At 50.9% G+C, this 22,080-nt stretch overlaps 7 protein-coding genes across 7 annotated transcripts; 3 read left to right on the top strand and 4 right to left on the bottom strand.

The window, feature by feature from the left end:
• Window positions 1-1,220: 1,220 nt before the first annotated feature.
• ASPBRDRAFT_172832 (Zn(II)2Cys6 transcription factor domain-containing protein) lies at window positions 1,221-2,858 on the bottom strand. The gene is made up of 4 exons (XM_067619734.1): window positions 2,436-2,858; window positions 2,354-2,367; window positions 2,230-2,292; window positions 1,221-2,174 (listed from the first exon to the last, which is right to left on the bottom strand). Exons 1-4 carry the CDS (start codon window positions 2,508-2,510, stop codon window positions 1,505-1,507), a joined length of 822 nt encoding a protein of 273 aa, XP_067482386.1. The 5' UTR covers window positions 2,511-2,858; the 3' UTR covers window positions 1,221-1,504.
• A 398-nt stretch (window positions 2,859-3,256) lies between these two features.
• ASPBRDRAFT_53087 (uncharacterized protein) lies at window positions 3,257-7,371 on the top strand (the record flags this gene model as incomplete). The annotated part of the gene is made up of 4 exons (XM_067627003.1): window positions 3,257-3,506; window positions 3,570-4,392; window positions 5,004-6,728; window positions 6,852-7,371. 4 exons carry the CDS (start codon window positions 3,257-3,259, stop codon window positions 7,369-7,371), a joined length of 3,318 nt encoding a protein of 1,105 aa, XP_067482385.1.
• Window positions 7,372-8,147: 776 nt separating this feature from the next.
• pab1 (polyadenylate-binding protein) lies at window positions 8,148-10,500 on the bottom strand (the record flags this gene model as incomplete). The annotated part of the gene is made up of 2 exons (XM_067617309.1): window positions 8,148-8,307; window positions 8,375-10,500. 2 exons carry the CDS (start codon window positions 10,498-10,500, stop codon window positions 8,148-8,150), a joined length of 2,286 nt encoding a protein of 761 aa, XP_067482384.1.
• Window positions 10,501-10,662: 162 nt separating this feature from the next.
• ASPBRDRAFT_477793 (uncharacterized protein) lies at window positions 10,663-11,021 on the top strand. Its single transcript, XM_067625941.1, has one exon. The coding sequence runs from the start codon at window positions 10,751-10,753 to the stop codon at window positions 10,931-10,933; it is 183 nt and encodes a 60-aa protein (XP_067482383.1). The 5' UTR covers window positions 10,663-10,750; the 3' UTR covers window positions 10,934-11,021.
• A 1,105-nt stretch (window positions 11,022-12,126) lies between these two features.
• Window positions 12,127-16,080, bottom strand: ASPBRDRAFT_63672 (uncharacterized protein). Its single transcript, XM_067628430.1, has 2 exons — window positions 12,894-16,080; window positions 12,127-12,838 (listed from the first exon to the last, which is right to left on the bottom strand). Exons 1-2 carry the CDS (start codon window positions 15,912-15,914, stop codon window positions 12,167-12,169), a joined length of 3,693 nt encoding a protein of 1,230 aa, XP_067482382.1. The 5' UTR covers window positions 15,915-16,080; the 3' UTR covers window positions 12,127-12,166.
• An 886-nt stretch (window positions 16,081-16,966) lies between these two features.
• ASPBRDRAFT_205155 (mitochondrial 54S ribosomal protein mL41) lies at window positions 16,967-17,867 on the bottom strand (the record flags this gene model as incomplete). The annotated part of the gene is made up of 2 exons (XM_067621730.1): window positions 16,967-17,614; window positions 17,685-17,867. The coding sequence occupies 2 exons, from the start codon at window positions 17,865-17,867 to the stop codon at window positions 17,393-17,395; spliced, it is 405 nt and encodes a 134-aa protein (XP_067482381.1). The 3' UTR covers window positions 16,967-17,392.
• A 189-nt stretch (window positions 17,868-18,056) lies between these two features.
• Window positions 18,057-21,441, top strand: ASPBRDRAFT_40390 (UTP14 family protein). The gene is made up of 2 exons (XM_067624340.1): window positions 18,057-20,947; window positions 21,033-21,441. The coding sequence occupies exons 1-2, from the start codon at window positions 18,203-18,205 to the stop codon at window positions 21,213-21,215; spliced, it is 2,928 nt and encodes a 975-aa protein (XP_067482380.1). The 5' UTR covers window positions 18,057-18,202; the 3' UTR covers window positions 21,216-21,441.
• The last annotated feature ends 639 nt before the right edge of the window (window positions 21,442-22,080 follow it).

The following is a 22,080-nucleotide window of genomic DNA, read 5'->3' as shown; positions in this document are numbered from 1 at the left end:
TGATGACTGGATAAAGAATTCAAAACTAGATCCATGATACATACACACTCTCTCTTTTTCTCTCTCTCAACTTGTAGATGTAGTATTTAACTCATGCCGTCAACATACACATAATACACATAAACACATATCATCAACACAATAGATACTCGATAGAGAAAGAGAGAAGATTAATGCCCCGTCTTCGACCGATTAACCGACCCCGTCGTCCCCTTATGTCTCCCCTCAGCAGGATTCGGCGCCGTACCAGTATTCATCCTCCTCGCGGCAGCGACATTAGGTGCGTTGAAAGCGATACCACTTCCCTCCTGTTGTTGTTCTTCTTCTTCCTCTTGTTCTTCTTCCCAAGCATTCTCGTAGTCATCGACGGGAAGGTCATCGCGAACAGCGCCGTGGACCTTTTTGGGTTGAGGGGGTGGAGAGGCGACTGGTTTGGAGGGCATTTTGGTGTAGTTCTTTTTTTAGATTGTTTAGTGGTCCGTTGGTTTGTTGCACAAATGTGTTCTTTCTGATGAGCGAAATTCAGTGGAAGTAGAAATAGAAGATGATGGTTGCGAGTGAGGATAGTTAAAAACTGGATTGAGGGATGGTAGTTGGTTTAAGTAACCAAAAGAGTAGCGTAGGTTCAAAGAGCGTTATGATGAGATCATGGGTCATAACGTATGAGTTATGAACATGGTATGATCAAAATTCAATTTCAATTTTAGATCCACAAGAGATGATTGATTGAGTGAGTGGTATAATGGTACTACTGTGTATATTCGGAGGCGAAGTTACTTCAAGCTGGTAGTAACTATGGAATGGTTGATGGCGTCATGGCGATGTAAGACATGCGATAGTTGAGATACTTTGCAGTATCCCAAATGTTGAGCGATTGTGTAACGCATACCCCTGTAGATGATGCTCATGTCTCAACAGTCATAATGGAAGCTCTTGATGGAGTGGATGCTGTGGCTGGTATGCTTTTCTGTTATGGAGACGGGTCGGCTAGATTCATGGCTTCCCGATTGGGAAACATATCACGAGAACTATAATGTCTGACTTTACTTCAATTGTGATTACGCATTGTAATATTATTTTTGGAGACCTGAACAAATAGATTGGTCACTTCATTCTAGAAGATGTCTTATACTTCGGCTTCGCTTTTATCGTGCTCGATTTTCCAACGTCTGTGAGTGCTGACACTACGTATTCAGTACTTTGCTAAACCAGATGGGATTCTTGAAAAGTATAGTTGCAAAGACAATCCAATGCAAGACCTGGTGAAGGGTTGTCTCTTGACACTGTACTCGTCTGGCTCTTGATAGAGAATGTGGATACGACTAAGCCATTGTATATACAGCATATAGTTCCTCTTCTAGCCCCAAAGTTTCCTTCTTTATAACATGTCTAGTCTTCGTAATGACACCATTTGACTAACATAGCAATGTGAGGTCCCAGCGATTGCCCAAATTCATTGCCGGTCGAACTCTTGTACGCTTAGCATGTCACTTGCCTAATGGGACTACCAGAGAAATTGTTGTTGGAAGCTCACAGAAGGTGCACCTCTCCACAGACTGGGTTTCTGTATATTAGAGAACTCATGAACCGCTTCCGCTCGAGCGCGTTGATACTGTATCGCTTCGAAAACAGGATCCATCCGCGGACGGTTCTCCCTGGCCTCACCATCTAGTTCGTTGCTATATGCAACTTTAGCCGGCGACAAACCGGCATCTGCCGGGCTGTTCGGTATCTCAATCTGATATATCCTTGGTAGGGTAGGCAGTTCGCGATATCCCGAGAACTCAGGCACCTGGTCTTTTGGAGACCTAGTCTCCGGTTGGTATTCAGAGTGCGAGACAGAAGAATGCTTAACGACTTCCGGTCCCAAAGAGTGTCGTGGCGAACCATCTGCTCCATTGCTCAAACAATCATTCTGCCAGTCACGGATTTCCTGAACGGTGTGTAGAGGAAACTTCTTCCAATAGTCGGTGCCTCGCTTGCCGGGGCGGGAAGATGATGAGTACGTTTGTGGCGGACTCCCGCTGTTCCTATGCCTGCTTGAGCGATCTTGGCGTCCCTGAACAGTGGCAGAGAGCTGAGAATCCGGAATCTGGGCGAGTAGATTCAAAAGAAGACTCTCTGTTTCATGAAGACGATGTTCCAAGGCTTCTATGTAACCTTTTGCGGGGCCACTAAGAGGTGTAAGAATGGGACGCTTTTTTAGATCCAGCAGCTAGCGTAGCTTACCGTTTCAACTGTTCGGGCCAGTCGCACGGCCGGTTGTGCTGGTCGCATTGAGTGCAAATCGGCCTTGCGGATTGGATTGCAGTGAGCAAGAGATAGGAGTGAGAATATAAAGCCTTCCACTTACTTATTCCCACTGCACTAGAAGCACATAGACTGTTAGATTTGAAAAGAAATTACAAGAATCACAAGAAATAAGATCATCTCACCTTCTGTTTCCGGAACCGGCAGGAATTACAAGCCACCGTAATGCGAGACACCTTGTTCGGCTTTGCAGGCACCATTGTTGTCCGGTTAATAGTTTGGACGAAGAGTGATGCAGTAAGGTATGCAGTATATCGACCGGCTCCGCTCGGGGATCATCGCAGTATCAGCCAGAGGGCAGGATTAAGAGGGCCTCGAGGGAAAGCGTTATAGAAAGGCTAAGCAACTCGGGTCGATCGTGGTTGCCGCTTCGGGATAAGCGCAGGGTCGGTGGGGACTCCCACGGCTGAACGCTTAGCCGACGCGTGGCTTCCTGCCTGAGCAGTGCCTGTGCCTGTCCTCCAGGGATCAACAATCACCCTGCTCTGACACATCCTCTCATCTACTCAGCATCTATACATCATATACGTTGGTGGTTGAGGCCTGGCTGTCCAACACAGAATGGCATATGGGAGACCACACTAGGAAGTCGGCCTGTGCGGTAAGGGTAGGTAGCCGCTAACTAATCCGGTATAGGCTCGATTAGATAAGCGCAGCAGTATCCATCAATCCATCTAACTATACTATACTACCTCCATGTTCAAAAGCCAACGAGTGTAAATTACTGGCTAATAGTACACATCAAGATGCGAGAGTACAAGGCACGGCCTCTGCAACGTTTTATGCGGCGAAATCATGACAACAAGCTTAGGACAAACCTTCAGCCTTAATAACAGCCGAAGCGGGGAAGTATATAGAGCATCAGGATGCGGGGTTCATACTGATATCCATAGATTCGTTCTGAGCCTCAGATCCTACTGCTGTATTTTGATCTTGAAAAGACATAATGGCTACAGAAAAACCTACTTATCGCATCGCATCTATCCCGGGCGACGGAATTGGCGAGGAAGTAGTGAGTGCGACTATCGAGGTGGTCAACAAACTCGCTCAGACGTTGAACACATTCAACATTGAATTCACGCATCTTCCATGGGGCACTGAGTACTATAAGCAACATGGTCGGTACGTATCTGAAGGTTACTTGGACACTCTGCGGAAATTCGACGCAGGCTTGTTTGGCTCTGTAGGACATCCAGGTACGGCTATTCGATCCTGGCAAGACAAACGATAAATTCCAAAGCACGCACTAACTGATCTAGACATACCCGACCATGTCTCTTTATGGGGACTGCTATTAGCCCTCCGCGGTCCATTGCAGCTATATGCCAACGTCCGCCCTGTACGCACCTTTCCCGGAACCAAGTCACCTCTCAATACGGCTGCGAATGGCATTGATTGGGTCCTTGTGCGAGAGAATTCCGAGGGGGAGTATTGTGGTCAAGGCGGACGCAGCCACACTGGTCAGCCATGGGAAGCTGCGACAGAGGTGGCGATATTCACACGAGTTGGTGTCGAAAGAATTATGCGCTTTGCTTTTGAAACAGCACGCTCGAGACCACGTCACCACCTTACCGTCGTCACTAAGAGTAACGCCATGCGCCATGGAATGGTTCTGTGGGACCAGGTTGCTGAGGAGGTTGCGAAAGACTTCCCGGATGTCACCTGGGACAAAATGTTGGTGGACGCCATGACCCTCCGCATGATCTCAAAACCAGATTCGCTGGATACTATTGTGGGAACCAATCTACATATGGACATTTTGTCTGATCTTGCAGCTGGTTTGGCTGGTTCCATTGGGGTGGCACCATCCAGCAACCTCGACCCTACCCGCAAGAATCCCTCACTGTTCGAGCCAGTCCATGGAAGCGCTTTCGATATCATGGGAAAAGGCGTGGCCAATCCGGTGGCCACCTTCTGGTCCGCTGCGGAGATGCTAGCATGGTTAGGTGAGAAAGGTGCTGCCAAAAAGTTGATGGACTGTGTCGAAAAGGTGTGCGCTGCTGGGATCTTGACCCCGGATCTTGGGGGTACAGCAAATACGCAGGGAGTGGTGGATGCAGTTTGCAAGGAAATTGAACAACAGTAGGCTTTATCATAAACAAATACACGGTCATTTGGTCTTTTTTGGGGGTGGGGGGCTTCTTTTCATCCGAGTTTCCTTGCTTTGTGTGTTGGTACTGGGAAGGACATGAAATAGAATTGATACTCTTCCTGTCACGCATAGCATCGAGTGAAACCCTCCATATCCAGATTCCATCGCCTTATAGTCTAACGTCTTGTATTGTAATGTGAAACATAATATTGAGACACGGCCTTGTTTCCGATTAACTACAACTGAACTCCTGGCTTCCCCTTCTCTACCACTACTGCTGGTGTGTGGCCACTGCCATTTAGTAGCACCAAGGTCATGACCCAGTCATCGCCATAGACGATGCACCAATCTAGCACTCACTCTGGTACACTTTCCTAATAGCATTCATCTTGTGGAACAAGATCAGTTTTGGCCCAATTCGGCAAGCAGTAGTTATAGATTTGCCAGCAATAACTAGACGTCCAGATTTTGTAATTATTTCACCATCCGGCAATTGAGAAATTACATGCTAGCTACAGGCTTGTTGAATAACTAATTTCCCTAGAGAGAGTTCCTCAATATCCAGTAAAAGATATTCATAGTATCAGAAGTGGTTGGTTAGTTATGGTGGTGTTGTGCCCATGACTAAGCAGGCACCGGATTTGCGTCTCGCAATTCAGTCCGAGATTCTTGACTTCAGCGTCATCTTCTCTTCCATGCTCTCTCTTTATCCGCGACGGCAGCACCATGATCTCGCCAGAATGGAGCCCTCGGACCTTACCAATGGCCCATCCGAGATTGGTTCCTTAACTGCGCATTCCAAGGATGAGAGCCAATTTGTCGGCAGCTCCAGCGGCGTCTACTTCATCAATACTGTTCGGCGGGCTTTCTCCGAAAGTTTAGATCCAAGCGGCTCATCGCCTGCTCACGATTTCCCACAGCCGGAGGATACCCTGGTGGGCAGTGATGCCTCGCAGAAACCTTCCCCGGTTACATTACAAGATGACCAGTTTCCATGCCACTGGGCATATGATCCCGCGATGGCAGCAGTCTTGGGGAATGCTCCGCCGCTTGATACAGCCCGGGAACTCATGATGATGTACTTCAAAGTATGGCATCCTTTGTTCCCTTTTCTACATGGTCCTACGTTCCTGCAAGCCATGGAGGGGCTCTATTCAGAAGATCGCCAGGAGTCAGTCCGTAATGCTCAAATGGCGGATCACCGACATGTTTGCTGGACAGCAATCTTCCAGTGTATATTCAATTTGGCCAATTCTGTTCATCCAGATATCCAGCTTCCATTAGGGTCTCGAATTGAATCACCCAGCAACATGCATTCTATCCTTGGGACGCTAACTAGTAAGCATGATATGTTGTCCTTGCAGGCACTTCTTGCTTGCCAACTATACTTGGTTGCAAGGATGTCCCTCCGGACAGCCTCCACCGTAGGTGGCTGCATGCTCCGTTCCATGCTGCATGCTGGTCTCCATCGCTGTCCATACCGATACAAGGAGCTTACGACTCACGACAGACAGCTGCGCAAGAGGATCTTCTGGTGTGCATACGCCATTGACCGATATCTGAGCCAGGCACTTGGGCTGCCCTTGGGTGTGCAAGACTCGGATATCGATGTCTGTTCACCCAATGGTTCTGAAATCCATATTCCGGGAATGTACAATAGGTCTCACTTTGTCCGATCTACTTCGTATGCGGAGCAAAGGGAGCACCGTACCCAGCTTACAAACAACCAACACATTGAAAACACCTCACCACATGTTTTATCTGCCCACAGTAGCTCTTCAGCCGAAGAAGCCCAGAAAAGCCGCCGCGAACTGGCCTTTGCAAGCTACGTCGAATCCGGAACCTTGACAGGACGAGCCCTCGAGCTCTTCCACAAGTCTATTACTGTGCGCTCCGTCCGACGCAGCTCCGTGCTATTCCTCATCACAGACGTTCACAAATGGTGGAACAATCTCTCCATTGAGACACTCCAGGGCCAACAACAGCAACAACAATCATCCACCGACCAACACCCATCATCCCCATCAACAGCAGCAGCAGCAACAACCGCATTCAACTTCGCCCCCTTCTTCACCGTCCTCTATCAACATCTCATCCTCCTCATCAACCGTCCCTCCCTCTCCCTAAGCCCATCCACCCCCGATTTCTGCTCCGGGCTCCAAACCTGCATCAACGCCGCAAGGGAGATTATCTCCGCTCTAACGACGCAGCAGGAAAGCGGCCAATCATTCTTCTGGCCCGGTTTCCTCTCTGCTGCCTGGATGTCAGGTCTCGTCCTTGCATTTGCATGCCAACTTCGTCAATACGTCCTATCCAAGGGAGCTCAGTACGTTGCCTTTCCCCCGTCCCCTCTTCTTCCTGCCCAACTGTCTCACAAAACCCCTAACCTGCATGCACCCCACACCCCACCAACCTACCTACCTACCCACCCCACTAACGTGCCAAACAGAGAGATCACCAAATGTCTCACAATCCTGCACACCATGTCCACGCAATGGGAAGCAGCCAAACACTGCCACAGGGCGCTTTCCCTGCTATCTCGAACTATCCACGAAACTACCACTGACCCATCCTCCTCATCATCGCCCAACAAACGACGAAAAGTAGTAGCAGTAGATCATCCTCACCAAAGCGCCTTCTTCACTCCCATTAACTCACTACCTACAAGCAACTTGGATGATGAAGAATACACAAGAGGACGAGCAGGAAGGAAAAGAACTCCTACTGCTGCAATAGCTGCAGCTGCAGCAACATCATCTGGTCTGCATGAACCTGCTTATACTAGTGGCGGTCATGTACTCCTGTCTCACGAAGATAGGTTATTCGCTGCTGAGGGAGTGAGTGCTAATAATAATGATAATAATGGAGATGTGGTGGGGGAGTTTGATTTCGGGATCGTGGATCTGCTTGAGGGGAGTAATTTTGATGATTTGGCGGATATGTTTGGGCAGCAGTATCCTTCTTTTTGAGGGCGCTGGGTACTTACTGTATATATTGCACCATGGTACTGTTGGTATATAACTCGGGGATGGGATCTGCATGGATGATGCTAATGGATATGACGAGGTACGGAGACTATGTACAATACCGGTGATTACACCTACAGATGAAACAAATGTCTACATATTACGTATAATACGTAAGAAAGATCCCGTGAGGAAGTCATAAGTCTATATTACACTCGTGTCATATCGTAGGATACGAGGTAGGTAGTATGGTTGGGGATAGGAAGAGAAAAGACGTCACAACTTCCTCCCTCTCGTGACATGAAATAAGGGAATCATGGCATCGGAACAACTTTTCATCTCCGTTCCCAGAATTGGCCCGCCTTTCTTCGCCCAACACCCTCTTGCATCACGTGCATCATAACATTGCCAGGGAAGAAGAACCCGCAAAACGTTATTCAAGAGGAAGTAGGAGAAAGAAAAAAGAGACGAGAGATCCGGTAAAGGTGATGTCGCTCGCTAATCATGGGCCGATGACACCACTAACAAAGAACTTTTGGGAACCGAGGGATATCAGGACCAGGAGGGAAGGAGAAGAGAGGTGTAAAAAAAAAAAAGTGGAAAGGGTTAGGGGGTGGGTAAAATGGAAAGGATGTGTCGGATAGGAGAGAAATAATAGGTGAAATCGTTAATTCGAGTAAAAGAGGTAGAAGAGGTCATCAAAAATAGGTGGGAGTCAAAATTCGGACATGGCAGACTGCTCAAATCAAACCACCGGCGCGGGAGATGGAGACGCGAATTTACGCCTTGTTCTCCTCGGTCGAGGCCTCCTTCTCCGCCTCGGGCTTGGGGGCCTCAGCGGCAGGAGCCTCGGACTCGGTGCCCTTGTTCTTCATGTACTCATCGTAAACGCTAAGGGCCTCGTCGACCTTGGCGCGAAGGGCTTCCTCGTCCTCAAGCCTGCAAGAAAATATATTAGCAACTAGGACTGACAGTCAATGGAGCAGAAGGGGGAAGAAAAACTCACAGGCTGAGCAACTCGGTGTTGTCCATCTCCAGAAGCATACCAGTGATCTTACCAGCCAGCTCAGGCTGCTGGGCCTGGATCTTGGGGTAGAGAGCCTCGCCGAGCATCTGCTTCTGCTGGGCCGGGGGAGCGGCACCGAGAGTCTGAGCGGTAAGACCGGTAGCGGCGGCACCTTCCTGAGGACCAGCGGGCTGAGCAGCGTTCTGACCACGACCACCCTGGCCAGGGCGCATCTGACCCTGCTGGACAGGAACACCACCACGGCCCTGGCCGTAACCGGGACCGCCACGCATACCCTGACCCATGGGCATTCCGGGGACCTGACCACGGCCACCAGCGCCGCGACCGAACTGCACCTGAGCCATCTGGGGGTAACCCATGCCGTTAGGGATGCCACCAGGGCCCTGCATGCCCATGGGGATACCCTGAGCAAAGTTGGGAGGAATCTGCTGGTTGGGGGCCATGCCGCGACCACCCTGCTGGCCGGGGAAGGGACCGGGGTACTGGCCGGGGCGTCCACCGGGGATACCCATCACCATACCGGGCTGAGGGGGGAAGGCCATGCCGCGCTGACCACCAGGGATGAAACCCTGCTGGCCGGGGCCGTAGAAGACAGCGGGCTGCATGTAAGGCTGGGGCATACCAGCGGCAGCGGCGGCCTGCTGTTGTCTGATGGTGTTGCGAGCCTGGATGCTGGCCTCGAGCTGACTGCGGCGGACATCCTTGCGCTGAGCAAGGGCGACGTAGAGGGGCTTGCCGTTGACCATTCTCTGGTTCATCTCGGTCACAGCCTTGGAAGCCTCATCGGGGCTGCTGAAGCAGACGAAACCGAAACCCTTGCTCTTACCGAAGGGCTTCTTGTCGGACTTCTTGGCCTCCTTGTCCTTCTCCTCGGAGGACTCGCTGGGCTTCTCCTCGGTCTTCTCAGCCTCGGGGGTGGCCTCCTTGTCGCTCTCCTTGTCAGCCTCCTTCTCCTTACCAGCAGATTCGGGAGACTGGCTGCGCTCGGGGTTGGTGTCGCGCATAACCTTGGCAGAGGTGATGGTGCCGTAAGGTCCGAAGAGCTCACGGAGCTTCTCATCATCAATGTCGTCGGTCAAGTTCTTCACGTAGAGGTTGACACCCTGGTACTTGGACGCCTTCTCCATGCGGGCAGCCTCGTACTGCTTGCGCAGCTCCTCCTCACGCTCGTGCTTCTTCTGGGCACGACCGACGTAGAGCTTCTGGCCACGGATCTCCTTGTCGTTCATCTCCTCGACGGCGGCCTGCGCGCTGTCGTGGGTGGAGAAGTTGACGAAACCGAATCCACGGCTCTTGCCCTCCTGGTCACGGCTGAGGGTGGCGGAGGTGATCTCACCGTACTTCTCGAACATCTTACGGAACTCATCGTCATCGATCTCAGAGTCCAAGTTCTTGATATAGACGTTGGTGAAGTTGGCCTTCATCTCCTCGAACTTGCTCTGGCGGTCCTTCTTGGAGATGTGGTGGCCGACGAAGACCTTCTTGTCGTTCAGCAGCATGCCGTTGACGTGCTTGATGGCGTTGTTGGCAGCCTCAGCAGTCTCGTAGTGAACGAAACCGTATCCCTTGGAGTTGCCGAACTCATCCTGAGCGACCTTGCAGCTGAGGATGTTGCCGAAGGCAGCGAAGGTGTCGTGAAGAGCCTTGTTGTCAATGGCGCTGTCCAGGTTCTTGATGAAGACGTTGCCCTGGCCAGTCTTGCGGAGAGCGGGGTCACGCTGGGACCACATGATACGGCAGGGCTTGCCCTTGATCAGAGTGTAGTTGAGGTCTTCCAGAGCACGCTCACCATCGGCGGTGTTGTTGTAGTTAACGTAGGCGTATCCGAGGGAACGTCTGGTGACGGCATCACGGCAGACACGGATAGAGGCAACCTGGCCGATGGAAGAGAAGAGCTCGTAGAGCATGGCCTCCGTCACGGAGGGGTCGAGTTCACCGACATAGAGGGAAGCCGAGTGAGGCTGGTTGGCAGCGGGAGCCGGAGTAGCGTTCTCAACGGCAGTGACCTCGGGGGTGGTGGCACTGGGGGCAGCAGCAGCAGGGCTGGCCTCAGCGGCGCCGTTGACGTTCTCGGCAGCGGGGGTGGTAGAGACGTCGGCAGACATTTTTGTGGTGTTACTGTTGGACAAGAAGTCAAGATGTTAGCAGAGTGTCGATGGGCAATAGATACGAGAATGTAAGGAGGGGGAGAAGAACAAGCTGCACACAGGCGACCAAATTGTAGGATTGGAACAAAGCACTCAAGCTACAATGAACGAGAACAATCGCAAGACAAAGAATATGAGACTAGTGATGACAGCAGGAGATGGAGCAAGGGGATAAGATAAAAACAGAGGCAGTGTGTGGGCTTGTCTGATGGAGACGGGGATTTCCTTCCCAGGCGGTCACACTATCGCCGTGATAGAGCCAGGCAAGGGAAGGTCAACAAGAGGGGGGATGGTGGTGGCAGATGATGATCCACGCAGGAAAAGTACAACCTCAATTCAGACACCGGCAAAGACCGTCACAACAACGGCCGCTATTATGAAAGAAGGTTGAGGAAGTGAAGCGAAAGAGACGATCACGAGGGATGAAGAATATGCGGTTGAGGGAAAACTTCCAGATGCACGCACAAAACACACGCGCGCCCACACACACACACACACACACCGCACAACTTTTCGGAGACAGTGGGAAAAAGTCACAGTAGGGCCCCAACACGAACACGAAATTTTGATGGAAGACAAGGAGGGAGTATTTACTTTGGTTTTTTTGTTCTTTTTTCCGGTTTTTTTTGAGAGATTTTTTTTTCGAGGGGTTTTCGAAAAAGGGAGATATGAAAAAGGAGGAAGAAGAGAAAAGGATGCTGGGGATAGACAGCAGAGAAGGATTTTATGGATTTTTTGGGGGAAGGAAGAAAGAAGGAAGAAGAGCGGATGGAGGAGGAAAGAGAAGAGACGGCGAAGAATGAAACTCGCCCCGAAAAAGACCTTCTTTTCTGACTGACTGTGACTGTCTGTCTGAAATTCTGCCTGCCTTTTTTTTTTTTTCCTTTTTTTTTATCTGAAAAAAACTCAAAACGATAAATTTTTCCTCTGCTCTCTTTGGGTCGGCAGGTGGCGCTAAACCTAAATAGGTTATGGTCCTCGCCGCTTGAACGGCGCTTCACGGAATGGTGGATTCCCTTTCGGGTTTTAAGCTCGAGCGGCAAAAAAAAAAAAAAAAAAGTAAAATAAACCAAACTAACAGTTTGAAGGATTCTGAAGTTACTGATGCCTCAGGCATTAAAACGGGGCTAGGCCACCATCAGGCAAACAATCAATAATATCACCATCATCCATTCATTCATTAACTCATGGTTTCATTGGCGTTTCATTGGCACAGGAGCTTGGAACGGCAGCCACAGTGTGTGTGTGGAGAGGCCGGGCCTTCAATTAACAGAGGATCTTCTGACAAAGCGAACCAGTCTCGAAGAAATATTGATGAAAGAAAGCTATCTATCTAGTTGGTCGAAGCTACCCCTCGCAATATGAACAAAGCCCCGAGACGAAAGCAAGTGTAGATACTAAGACTCGAGCTCAAAATAGCACTCCATCCTCGGGAAAAAAGAGACAATGAAACGCGGCACCAACAACCACATCAACAGAACAAGAACAAGACACATGGATCACCAGGACGCCTCAGCTATGCTACTCATGATTAATCACTAAATGTGCTGCACGTATAATTGCATTGACCGATCCGTGTCAAGCAAAACCCTTCCACCCCCCCCCCCCCCAACCCCTCCTCTTCTTAGCTCAGATCAAATCCAGCTCCAGAGTTGACCGCATACAAAAGCTTCTCCCGAAGGATAGCAGCGTTGGTATACCGGGGAAGCTTGAGAAGATTCACGCAGGTGCTCGTACTAGGAAGTCGTTCTTGATCTTCACTCGAGTCTCGAATGCTGAATCGCGGGTTGAGATGGCTGAAACCTAATAAAGGCGCCCGGGGCGTCGACGTCACAAATCGAAGCACTTTCTGTCTTTCTTCGTTGGACATCTTCTCCATCACTTCCCAGAACAGCTTGACGGTGGGGTGCTCTTCTTTGTCATCCCCGATCGTGTATACTCCTCCGTAAAGCGTGTTGCGTCGCAAATCGGCCACGTCGATGTCTCCTGAATCGCCACTCACAAGGGTCTGCAGCTCGGTCTGGTTGAACATCGACAGCCACGAGGGCTGGATGATTTGTCCCAGGCCTTGGAGAAAAGCGTTGGTCTGCAGAGCAGGCTGGACTTGGAGCCGGTAGCGGGCAATGTAAGAGATATAAACCAACCGATTCTGATTCGTAACAGGAATGTCAGATCCGTGGCTCTTCAGGTCCCGGGTAGTCGTACGATTACCCCCGTCGGGAAGCGGTATCGTGTCGGTGACGGTGAAGTTCAACGAAAAGTCCTCCACATCGCCAGGATAGTTCTTCAGTTGCAACTGCAGCATCGGTTAGCGGCTAGCACAGTGTCGGAAAGCAATACGTCTCACTCACCAATCCTTGGTACAGCCCCTGGTCCAGATCTTTCAGATCGTTCAGGTTGGCGCGGTAAGCTGTCTCGCGCTGGGCCGAACCCGTGCCACCCGTCAAAGCCCACTTCAGCAGGAAGAATGGGGCAAAGTTAACATCTACCAGAATCCCTTCGTACATACACTTTCCAATAATGCGGCCTAAGAATTCATAGCGCCTAAGTAGATCACGGACGTTTTCGTTCCACTCCGCAGTGTTCTCAACAAAGCCGAGCTGTCTCAGAAACTCTCGCCGCTGCTCAACTGCAGCAGGGTTTGGATAGAGCAGGTGCTGATCGTTCTCTTCGAAGAGATTCAGATCACTTGTCGATTTGAACGCTTCACTAGTCACGCTCGTGAGAAACTCTTTGGTGACACCGCCACCATCAATACCAGCTTCCGTTGTGTTGAACTTGTCAATGAACGTGATCTGAATGGGCTCCTTCAACCCATCCCCCAGCTCGTAGAACTCATCAAATGCGTCCTTGAAGATGCTCTCGCGTCTGATGTTGGCATGATGTCGGCTCAATATATCTTGTACAGCTGGACGCCCATCGATCAGGCGGCCCATTGAGGCCTGCGCCACAGACATGCGCCAGGCATCGGGGTCAATGTACCCCTGCCTTCGGCGCATTTGATCTCGATAGATGAATTCGCGGAAGATCTGAACTCTCGTCGGAAAAGGTATGAAGAAAGGCATGTTGCGGAGAATCTCCATTCTCGGGGCCACGGCCTCCAGCTGCTTCCTGCGAGCGGCCTGTTGTTGGCGACGTCGCAGTGCCTCAATACGACGTGTCTGTTGAGCACGGCCAGTACCGATCAGACCTGGGGAAGGCTCGAAGTAAGCATCGGTCATTAAATCATCCTGTTCCTCCTCCTCATCCTCATCCTGGAGCTGGTGCCTATTCTCTTCCTCTGCTACAACGGCAGGAATGAAGCCTTCCATGTCGAAGCGGCTTGTCATCAACCAGTGCCCATCTGGGAGGAACTTCCGCCGCGAATCCCGCTCATGGATCATCCGCAAGAGGCCTGTGACAAGACCCTTGAAGTAGTCGAGCGGAATTCCCGTGACGCCGGGCAGTCCCTTCTCTTTGTTTTTCAATTCAATGTCCCTCACGCTTGCGATAGTGTCCAGTGGCGCTGCAGATGAGCTAAAGTAACTTCGAATGCCACCAGTGTCTTGAGTCTGTTCTTTTTCGCTCAGATCCGCTGAATTCCAGTACAGTGTGAAACCCAGGTTCTTGAGAAATATCGTCATCTCCTTGATGTCTTTCAGTGGAAGAGCGCTCTCCTTGGTCCAGGAAACTCGAGTGTTCGAGGAAGCGGTGAAGGAGGACTCGCTGGAAAAGAACTCCTCGTCATCCATTACTTTCAAGACAAAGGTATAGAGCTCGAGGAACAGAAGTATGATCGTCCATTCTTCATCCCTTTCCATTTGGGATATGCTCGGATTACTCGTGCCCTGCGCTTCCTCGGCTGGTTTTAGCAGCGGCAACACTTTCGTCGAATCTTGACTAATAGCAGCGAATATCCTACTGGCCTTGGATGCTTGCCAGAAATATTTGATGGCAGGTATTCTAGAGCCTGGCTGGCCTGTCGGCTGGTCACTCGAAGTTGCCGATCCCAAATACAACCACATCCGGATGTCATCACCCCGGCGAGGAAATACTCTCAGCAGCGTCAAAGCATATGTTGCAAGAATCTTGGCTTCTTTAGATGCATCCGATTGAGCATCTGCCAGTTCACCCTGAGAGAGATGTGTAGTGTGTAGCTGAGAGAGAAGCCCCGTAATATTACTCTGATTCACAAGGCTAACTAGCTGCTCCTTGATGAACGGGTGCAGTGGCGTCTGTTCGGGGGTCTCATCGTAGTCATTAGAGTCTTCGGATTCTAGGCGTCGAGATATATGCACAGCGGTAGAGTTCAGCAGCTCCGACACCACCTTCACAAAACCGGGTTCTGGCGCCGGACGACCTGTCTGGCCTCCCAGAGCGCAACGGTGGAAGAAGATAAAGTAAGCGAGCAGCCAAAGACGGGCATCCACGTCTTCTGCGCTCTTAGGTCGGTCTCCGAACAGCGTTTGTAGCGGTCCCAAGGCAGAGGTCAGCAACTTATAATTGATGTTGTTTGCTAACCCGTCCAAACTTCCAATATATTCTGGGAGATTGGGGATGGTCAGATAACTTTTCGCAAACCACTCGTAGGCCGTAAGTGTTTCGGACGTAATGGGTCGAAGCAATGCGAGCACACTCTCAATAAGATTATCCCTGGACAGCTTATACTTTATGGATATCGATTCAAAGTCTGTTGTGAGAATCACCATGACCGAGTAGTACTCTTTGGCCAGTCGTGCCATGTGCTTCGGTATCAGCCCCGTGAGAAATACGAGAAGCTGAAGGAGATGTTGAACCGCAAACACCGGCACCGCTGGCGACGTCACTGACCGCAGGACGCGGAGAGTCAAGCTTGCCAGTTTCTTCAGCGGCGTGGTCCATTCCCCTTCGGTCGCGATTGAGGGGACTTCATGCAACGTCCTCTGGAAAGCCTCGGAGAAGTATACCAGCCGGGCAACATCTCCACTGTCCCACGGTTCCAGAAACTGGACCAGCAAACGAAGCTGTGATAAGCAGTCGGCAGCTGTTCCGTATCGGAGGGATGGTTGCAAAACAACGTCAGACTGCTGGGCGAGTATCTCAAAGGAAAGGAGATCATCTTTGCCCTGCTTCTGCTTCTCCGTGGTATCCCACTCGGTGCGCCACGTCCTGCGCGTTATCTTCCGACTCCGATAACCCCTCCACGTCCGTTGAACGAGGCGGCTCGCGGTCAAACGCTCTCTTTCCTGTTGTCTCGCAAGCCGTTCCTGTTGGGCGATCGCAAGGGTATTCTGGGGGCCTGCGCCGTGAGGGTTTTGTCGACCGGAGGGGTATGCGGCGAAAGGGTTCGTATTGCGGCCCCCGAGGTTAACCTGCCGTGGACGGCGGGAGTTCCCCGTAAATGACTGGAACATAGCTTCGTCTAGACGATCACGGTGAGATTAGAGTCTGTCGACAAGACTCGGACGGATAAATGTGAAGGTCACTGTAGACATGAACAGCATTAGTCAAGCGTCTCCATGCCGCAGCCCACGGATGAGCAGCCTAAACACGCAGTGAAGCGGAGGTGGGTGGAGGATGGATTGAGCATGGCAGCTGTCTTTGCTGTCTCGTCCTGCACGCAGTCCGGGATCGCCGCTGATTGCCTTTACGGCCACGCACCGTTTACCACCAAATATGCTTATTGCCACCCACCTTGTCGCCACGCCACCGATATCACGCTTAATAATGGCCCGATTGCTCTATCTAGATGATGCTGGAACTCTTCACTTGCATGCTGAGAACTGAACGATTACTCCTAGAAGATTTATTTGTTGTTATCGTTTCAATAGGTATTGATAGGTTATAAGCGAGGAGTATCCTTCTCATCTTCACTGTAGCTAGGACTCAGCCAGCTAGTACTAGTCCTCGTAACGATATATATATTAGGCGGTACCACTAACAGTAACTAGTACTAGTACTTCTGATCATTATGATCCTACTAGTGGTTCATGCCATCAATGCGGACTCCTTCATCACAGACAGCTGACAAAAGCTTAGTCCTCAGTGGTCATTACTATAACCGTTAAAGCTACTGGTATCATCATATAGTGATTGCCTGCTATTACCCGGAAGCATAAGCCCATTCTCAATAAATAGTAATTAAATAATACATAACCAATAGCAATGTCAAGGTGATAGAAACCCGGAGTGAAAGTAACAGTTGCTATTACTAGGTCAGAAAATCGTAGACTGTGCGATATTGAGAGCTTTGGCTATTCAAAGGGTGCTATTCTACTAGGCTTCTCCCCGATTATACTAGGCTCGATCTAACGTATATCTCAGCTTGTATCACCAAACCCACCTTATTACGCATGCCTCCACATTTCAGACTGTAGGAAAAGAGTTCTAGAATTCAGCGAACACTGCACGGCAAGCCTAGCACAAATTATACTAGCATTTTCGAACTTCATGAAACCTGTAATTGGTGAAATCTAAACCGTTTGCTAATATGCAATGAAAAACCCAGAGATGCGCCGCGAACCAATACATGTACCAAGCAAAGTAAGACCCAGACGACACGCCCTGCCTTCTCAATCGCTTGATACCTAGGTAGCCCTGTATAAAACTGTGCCCTCAACATCAAATCCCACAGCTACTGTACATAGAATACAGTCTATGCAAGCCGAACCGGCGAATCAAGCATGCAGAGGCCGATCAACCTCAGTGACCGCTCCTCAAAGAGCAACACCACTAGAACAACCGCGACTCAATTCCGGCGCCGCTTCATTTCATGCCTGATGTAACCGCTAGACTGCGCATAGACGAAGGGGGGGTATGTATGATATGCCTCATCATGTCCGAAATATCCGAATGTCTGTTCCCTCGAGAAGTGCAACGACGAGAATGTCAATTATTGACGAGCAGGCTGAGTAGTCGATGCCAATTCCGCTGCTGCCTCAGAGTCCAGACGCTCCTGTTCCAGAACTTCCTGACCGTTGTCCGATGCCCACATATCAAGGTAATCCTGTCCGCTGAAAGCCCGCTCAAGGGTGACGATACGTCCGTGCTTCTCGACTTCTTTCGTGTACTTGGATTTCGTGGGAGGCATACGCTTGGTCACGAAGGGGGTCAACTGTATCGGACATATGCATATCAGTATTTAAAAATCATCAATTGAACAATATAGCAAGGTATAATCCCACCTTGAACTGATCCAAGTTGTCAGGCACAACGAACGTGCGGACTTTTTTCCAATCAATCACATATGACCCGTTCTTCGCAAAGTAACCCATCGATCCGGTCCGGTTACCCTTGTAGTAGCCACCGAGGACCTGTTTCGTGGTTAGGCGCAAGCGCGCCATCATGGGCTGCGAGGGCTTGAACATGGTGGGCAGGCAGGAAGGCAATTGACGGTCGGTGGGTTGCGGAGGTAACAAGACGGAGCGTTGGACAAGATGTTCGGGGAAGAGTCGATAGGAAGGCTCTTTCTGGGCGGCGCTAGAGAGGAGTAAGCTCCGGGCCCCGCCAAGAACTTTTTTCGTGGTCCGCATCGGAAAAGTAAAAAATATCAACGGCTGCATCTCGACAACTTCTTGCGGTGCGTTGTCGCCATATAAGCTGTTTTTTTTTTATATTCTCTTTCATTTTATCTTCTGGGGTTTGTCTGAATAAATATTGGTTTGTTTAATTCACAGCCTAGGAGCTGCGACACACGCCCATCATGCCTCGCAGGCAAACACAAATGCGCGGTCCTAAGGACCGGGACCAGTCCCTGCAGAAGTCGAAGAAGCCCGCACCCGCGAACAAGAAGTCCGGAAAATATCTGAATGCATTTGCTATCGCTGAGAGCGAGAATCCCGGAAAGTTGGGAGTTAAGCGCACTCGTCTAGGCAAGCAGGACGAACCGTTCAAACGCAAGCGACACAACGCTCGAGATGCCGACGACGACTCGGACGGCCCCGATTACAGCAAGCGCCGTCGCACCCAAGACGATGAGGGGTCGGAAATGGACTCGAATGCTGGTAGCGATGGCGAAGGACACCGGTGGAGGATTGGTGAAGTCGGCAGTGACGATGACAGCGAGGTGGACAGTGACGAAGCCATGGGTTCCAGTGATGAGGAGAGGTTCGAGGGCTTCACGTTTCGCGGCAGTTCTACGATGAAAAACAAACCGAAGCAGAAGGCCCCGGAACGCAAGAAGCGCACCCGCGAAATCAACTTGTCCGAGGACGCTGAAGTGTCCGAGGAAGAGGATGATCTCGAAGACGATGAGGATGATCTGGGAGAGGATGCGATAGACCTGACTACGGCTTGGGATATGAACATGAAAGAGGAGGAAGAGGAAAAGGCCAAGAAGGCCAAGTCCAAGTCCAAGCAATCGGCTGAAAGCGATGAATCAGAAGAATACGACTCCGAAAGCGAGGACAGCGAGTCTGACGACAATGACGACGAACTGCCATTATCAGGAGACGACATGGATGAAGATGAAGTGGATGAGCATGGTCTTTCCAAGCTACAGAGCTTTGTCAATGCTATGAACACCGAGGGTACTACGAAGACGGCTCGAAAGACAGGTGGTAAACAGGAACACGGGGCCCCTACGGAGTTTGGTCTGACTTCTACGCGGAAACTCACCATTGCCGACCTTTTGCCATCTATTACAGATTCTCGCTTGAAGAGTTCCCTCAAGCATGTCGACGCTGCTACAACCTCAAACAAGAAGACGTCCGGTGTTCCTGGGAAGCTGGATGCACCTCTTGCAAAGCGCCAACAGGATCGGCTGGACCGAGCGGCCGCATATGAGAAGAGCAAAGAGACTCTGGACCGCTGGCTGGAGACTGTCAAGGCGAATCGCCGAGCCGATCACCTTATGTTCCCTTTGCCTGACCCCGAAGCAAATCAGACGCACCGGATGGGCGCTGCTGAGCCACGAACGGATCTTGAAAGCACTATTCAAAACATTCTTCAGGAGAGCGGACTGGTTGAAAACAATGGAAAGTCGGCAGAAGAACAGGTGCAGGAGTTTGAAGAACTCCAGGCGCGGAAACTGCCTATTGAGGAGATCAGGGCTCGCAGGGCGGAACTACGTAAGCGTCGTGATTTGCTCTTCCGGGAGGAAGTGCGCGCCAAGCGTATCAAGAAGATTAAGAGCAAGTCGTACCGTCGTGTGCACCGCAAGGAGAGAGAGAGGCTTGAGCAGCAGGAACGACAGGCTCTCCTGGAAGCCGGCGTGGACCTGGATGAGGAAGAGAAGGAAAAGAATGATCGTCTGAGAGCAGAGGCCCGAATGGGTTCGAAGCACAAGGAGAGCAAGTGGGCGAAGAGCCTGAAGCAGACTGGTCGGACCGCTTGGGATGAGGACGCTCGACGTGGCACACAAGATCTGGCCTTGCGGGAGGAAGAACTGCGGAAGAGGATCGAGGGAAAGCGTGTCACCAACGGCGATGAAGACTACCTTGGCTCGTCCAGTTCCGAGTCCGAAGATGAGGACCCATGGGATGAAGAGGCTGGGTCGGATGCTGAGAAGCGCAAGATCCGCCAGAAGCTTAGCCAACTGGAAGGTGACGATGATGCTAACACCGAAATGATGGGTCCGCATGCCAAGCTCCTTTCGATGAAGTTCATGCAGAATGCGGACGCTGCACGTAAAGCAGAGAATGATGCTGAGATTCGACGTCTCAACCGGGAGCTCCACGGTGAAGAATCGCAGTCTGAAGCCGAATCCGAAGTCGGTCGCCGGAAATTTGGCCACAAGAAGGAGGAGGCGAAGACAGCAAAGGAAACCAAAGCGAAGCTGCCTCGAAATGAGTTCGAAGAGGCACCAGGCTCTGATGATGAGGACGGACAAGAGGCAGAGCAAGAAGTCGACATTGTTGTTGACCGTCCCACGAAGAAGGGACCGACAGTCTCCCAAAATAAGCCACGTGGTCGTCCTCAAAAGGAAGTCGAAGAAGAACAAGATGCTGCTGAGGAGGAGAATCCGTGGCTCGTGCAGACGAACCGCAATAACCGTCGCGCCACCGTGAACGATTCACAGCAGACCGTTGACATCACGCTAGATGATGCGACTGCCAAGAGCGGTAAATCAAAGAGTGCACCCAAAGCCCAAGCCCAAAAGGCATCGGCACCTAGCAAAAAGAAGGCTGATGCCGAGATGTACGATAGCGACGAGGAGGAGAGCGTGCCAGTGCTTCTCAAGAATCATGATCTGGTGAAGAGGGCCTTTGCGGGCGATGAAGTTGTGCAAGACTTTGAGCAAGAGAAATTCGACACCATCAAGGAGGAAGATGATCAAGTGATTGACAACACCCTCCCCGGCTGGGGTAGCTGGGCCGGTGATGGCATCAGCAAGAAACAGCAAAAGCGCCAGAAACGGTTCCTCACCAAGGTCGAGGGCGTGAAGCCGGAAGACCGGAAGGATGCCAAGCTCTCCCGGGTCATCATCAACGAGAAACGGGTCAAGAAGGTAAGAACGACGATCAGTCGGGCTCTAGCGCGTGTGATTCTTATTCTGTGCATGATGAGCTAACGCCTGCTGTTTTATTGTCTAGAACACCAAGTACATGGCCACGCAGCTGCCTCACCCCTTCGAAACGAAGCAGCAGTACGAGAGATCGCTCCGTCTGCCCATCGGCCCCGAGTGGTCTACCAAGGAGACTTTCCAAAATGCAACCAAGCCACGCGTGATGATCAAGCAAGGTGTCATCAAGCCGATGGAAAAGCCTATGGCTTAATGTATGGGGTGGTCGGGCTACTAGACTACGAGTTGCTAGTCGTGATGGGTGTCTGGATAGACGAGAGCAAGGCATCTTGCCCTGTCCGGGGTCTTTTTGGGCGGCGTTATTGTAAAATTAAGTTTGGTCATGATACCAAGTCATTTTAAGATTTCCCCGAACGATATGTTGTATTGTATCAGAGGCTTGAGGCTAGAGGGTTCTCAAGGTGATGATTTTGGTGTCATCCCCGCATCAACCGGATCGTTCGTAGCATCCGATCTGCAGACCAGCACCGGTTTCAGGTCTTCCCTCGCGAGCTATCTACCGTTAGTGATTTTAGTGTTGGACCCTGTTGCAGTGCATTAGTCTCCGGGGGATGGTCACCCTCCTTTTAAGGTTGTCGAATAAGCAGTGTTTTGGATCCAAGATGATCAGGTCTGGTGAGTCCCTGCGCCGTGATAGTTACTCTCCTCCCCCAATGCAGGCCACATGGACATCGAGATTCGGTCCGACTGGGATCCGTGGAAATGAGCAAGCCACTCAGAGAGCGATTCACGTCCCTTGCGACGACGACTGACAGGGTGGAATGCCACGACGGGCGTTGGCTGGGAAAAAAATCAGAGAGTCAACATTCAACAAAAAAACATTAACCACATTTACTTTAACCTTGGCGGATGGGTACATTCCTTGATGCCTAGGGACCTACGCCTCCCAGACCAGGTCTAGGAAGGCAATCGTGATATGGAGAAGAGAGCCACAAAGAGTCAGGTCAAGGACCATGAGACACTCGAAATTGGTCGCAAGGCTGGTCGGACAGTATTCGACTTTTGTGCTTTGGTCAGAAGGTGATGGATGAGAGAAGTACAGTAGTTCTTGGGGAAGT

This window comes from Aspergillus brasiliensis, assembly GCF_001889945.1.
Source record: "Aspergillus brasiliensis CBS 101740 unplaced genomic scaffold ASPBRscaffold_3, whole genome shotgun sequence".
Classification (NCBI taxonomy): domain Eukaryota; kingdom Fungi; phylum Ascomycota; class Eurotiomycetes; order Eurotiales; family Aspergillaceae; genus Aspergillus; species Aspergillus brasiliensis.
The sequence above is the reverse complement of the archived record's forward strand: the minus strand, read 5'-3'. Positions and strand labels throughout refer to the sequence as shown.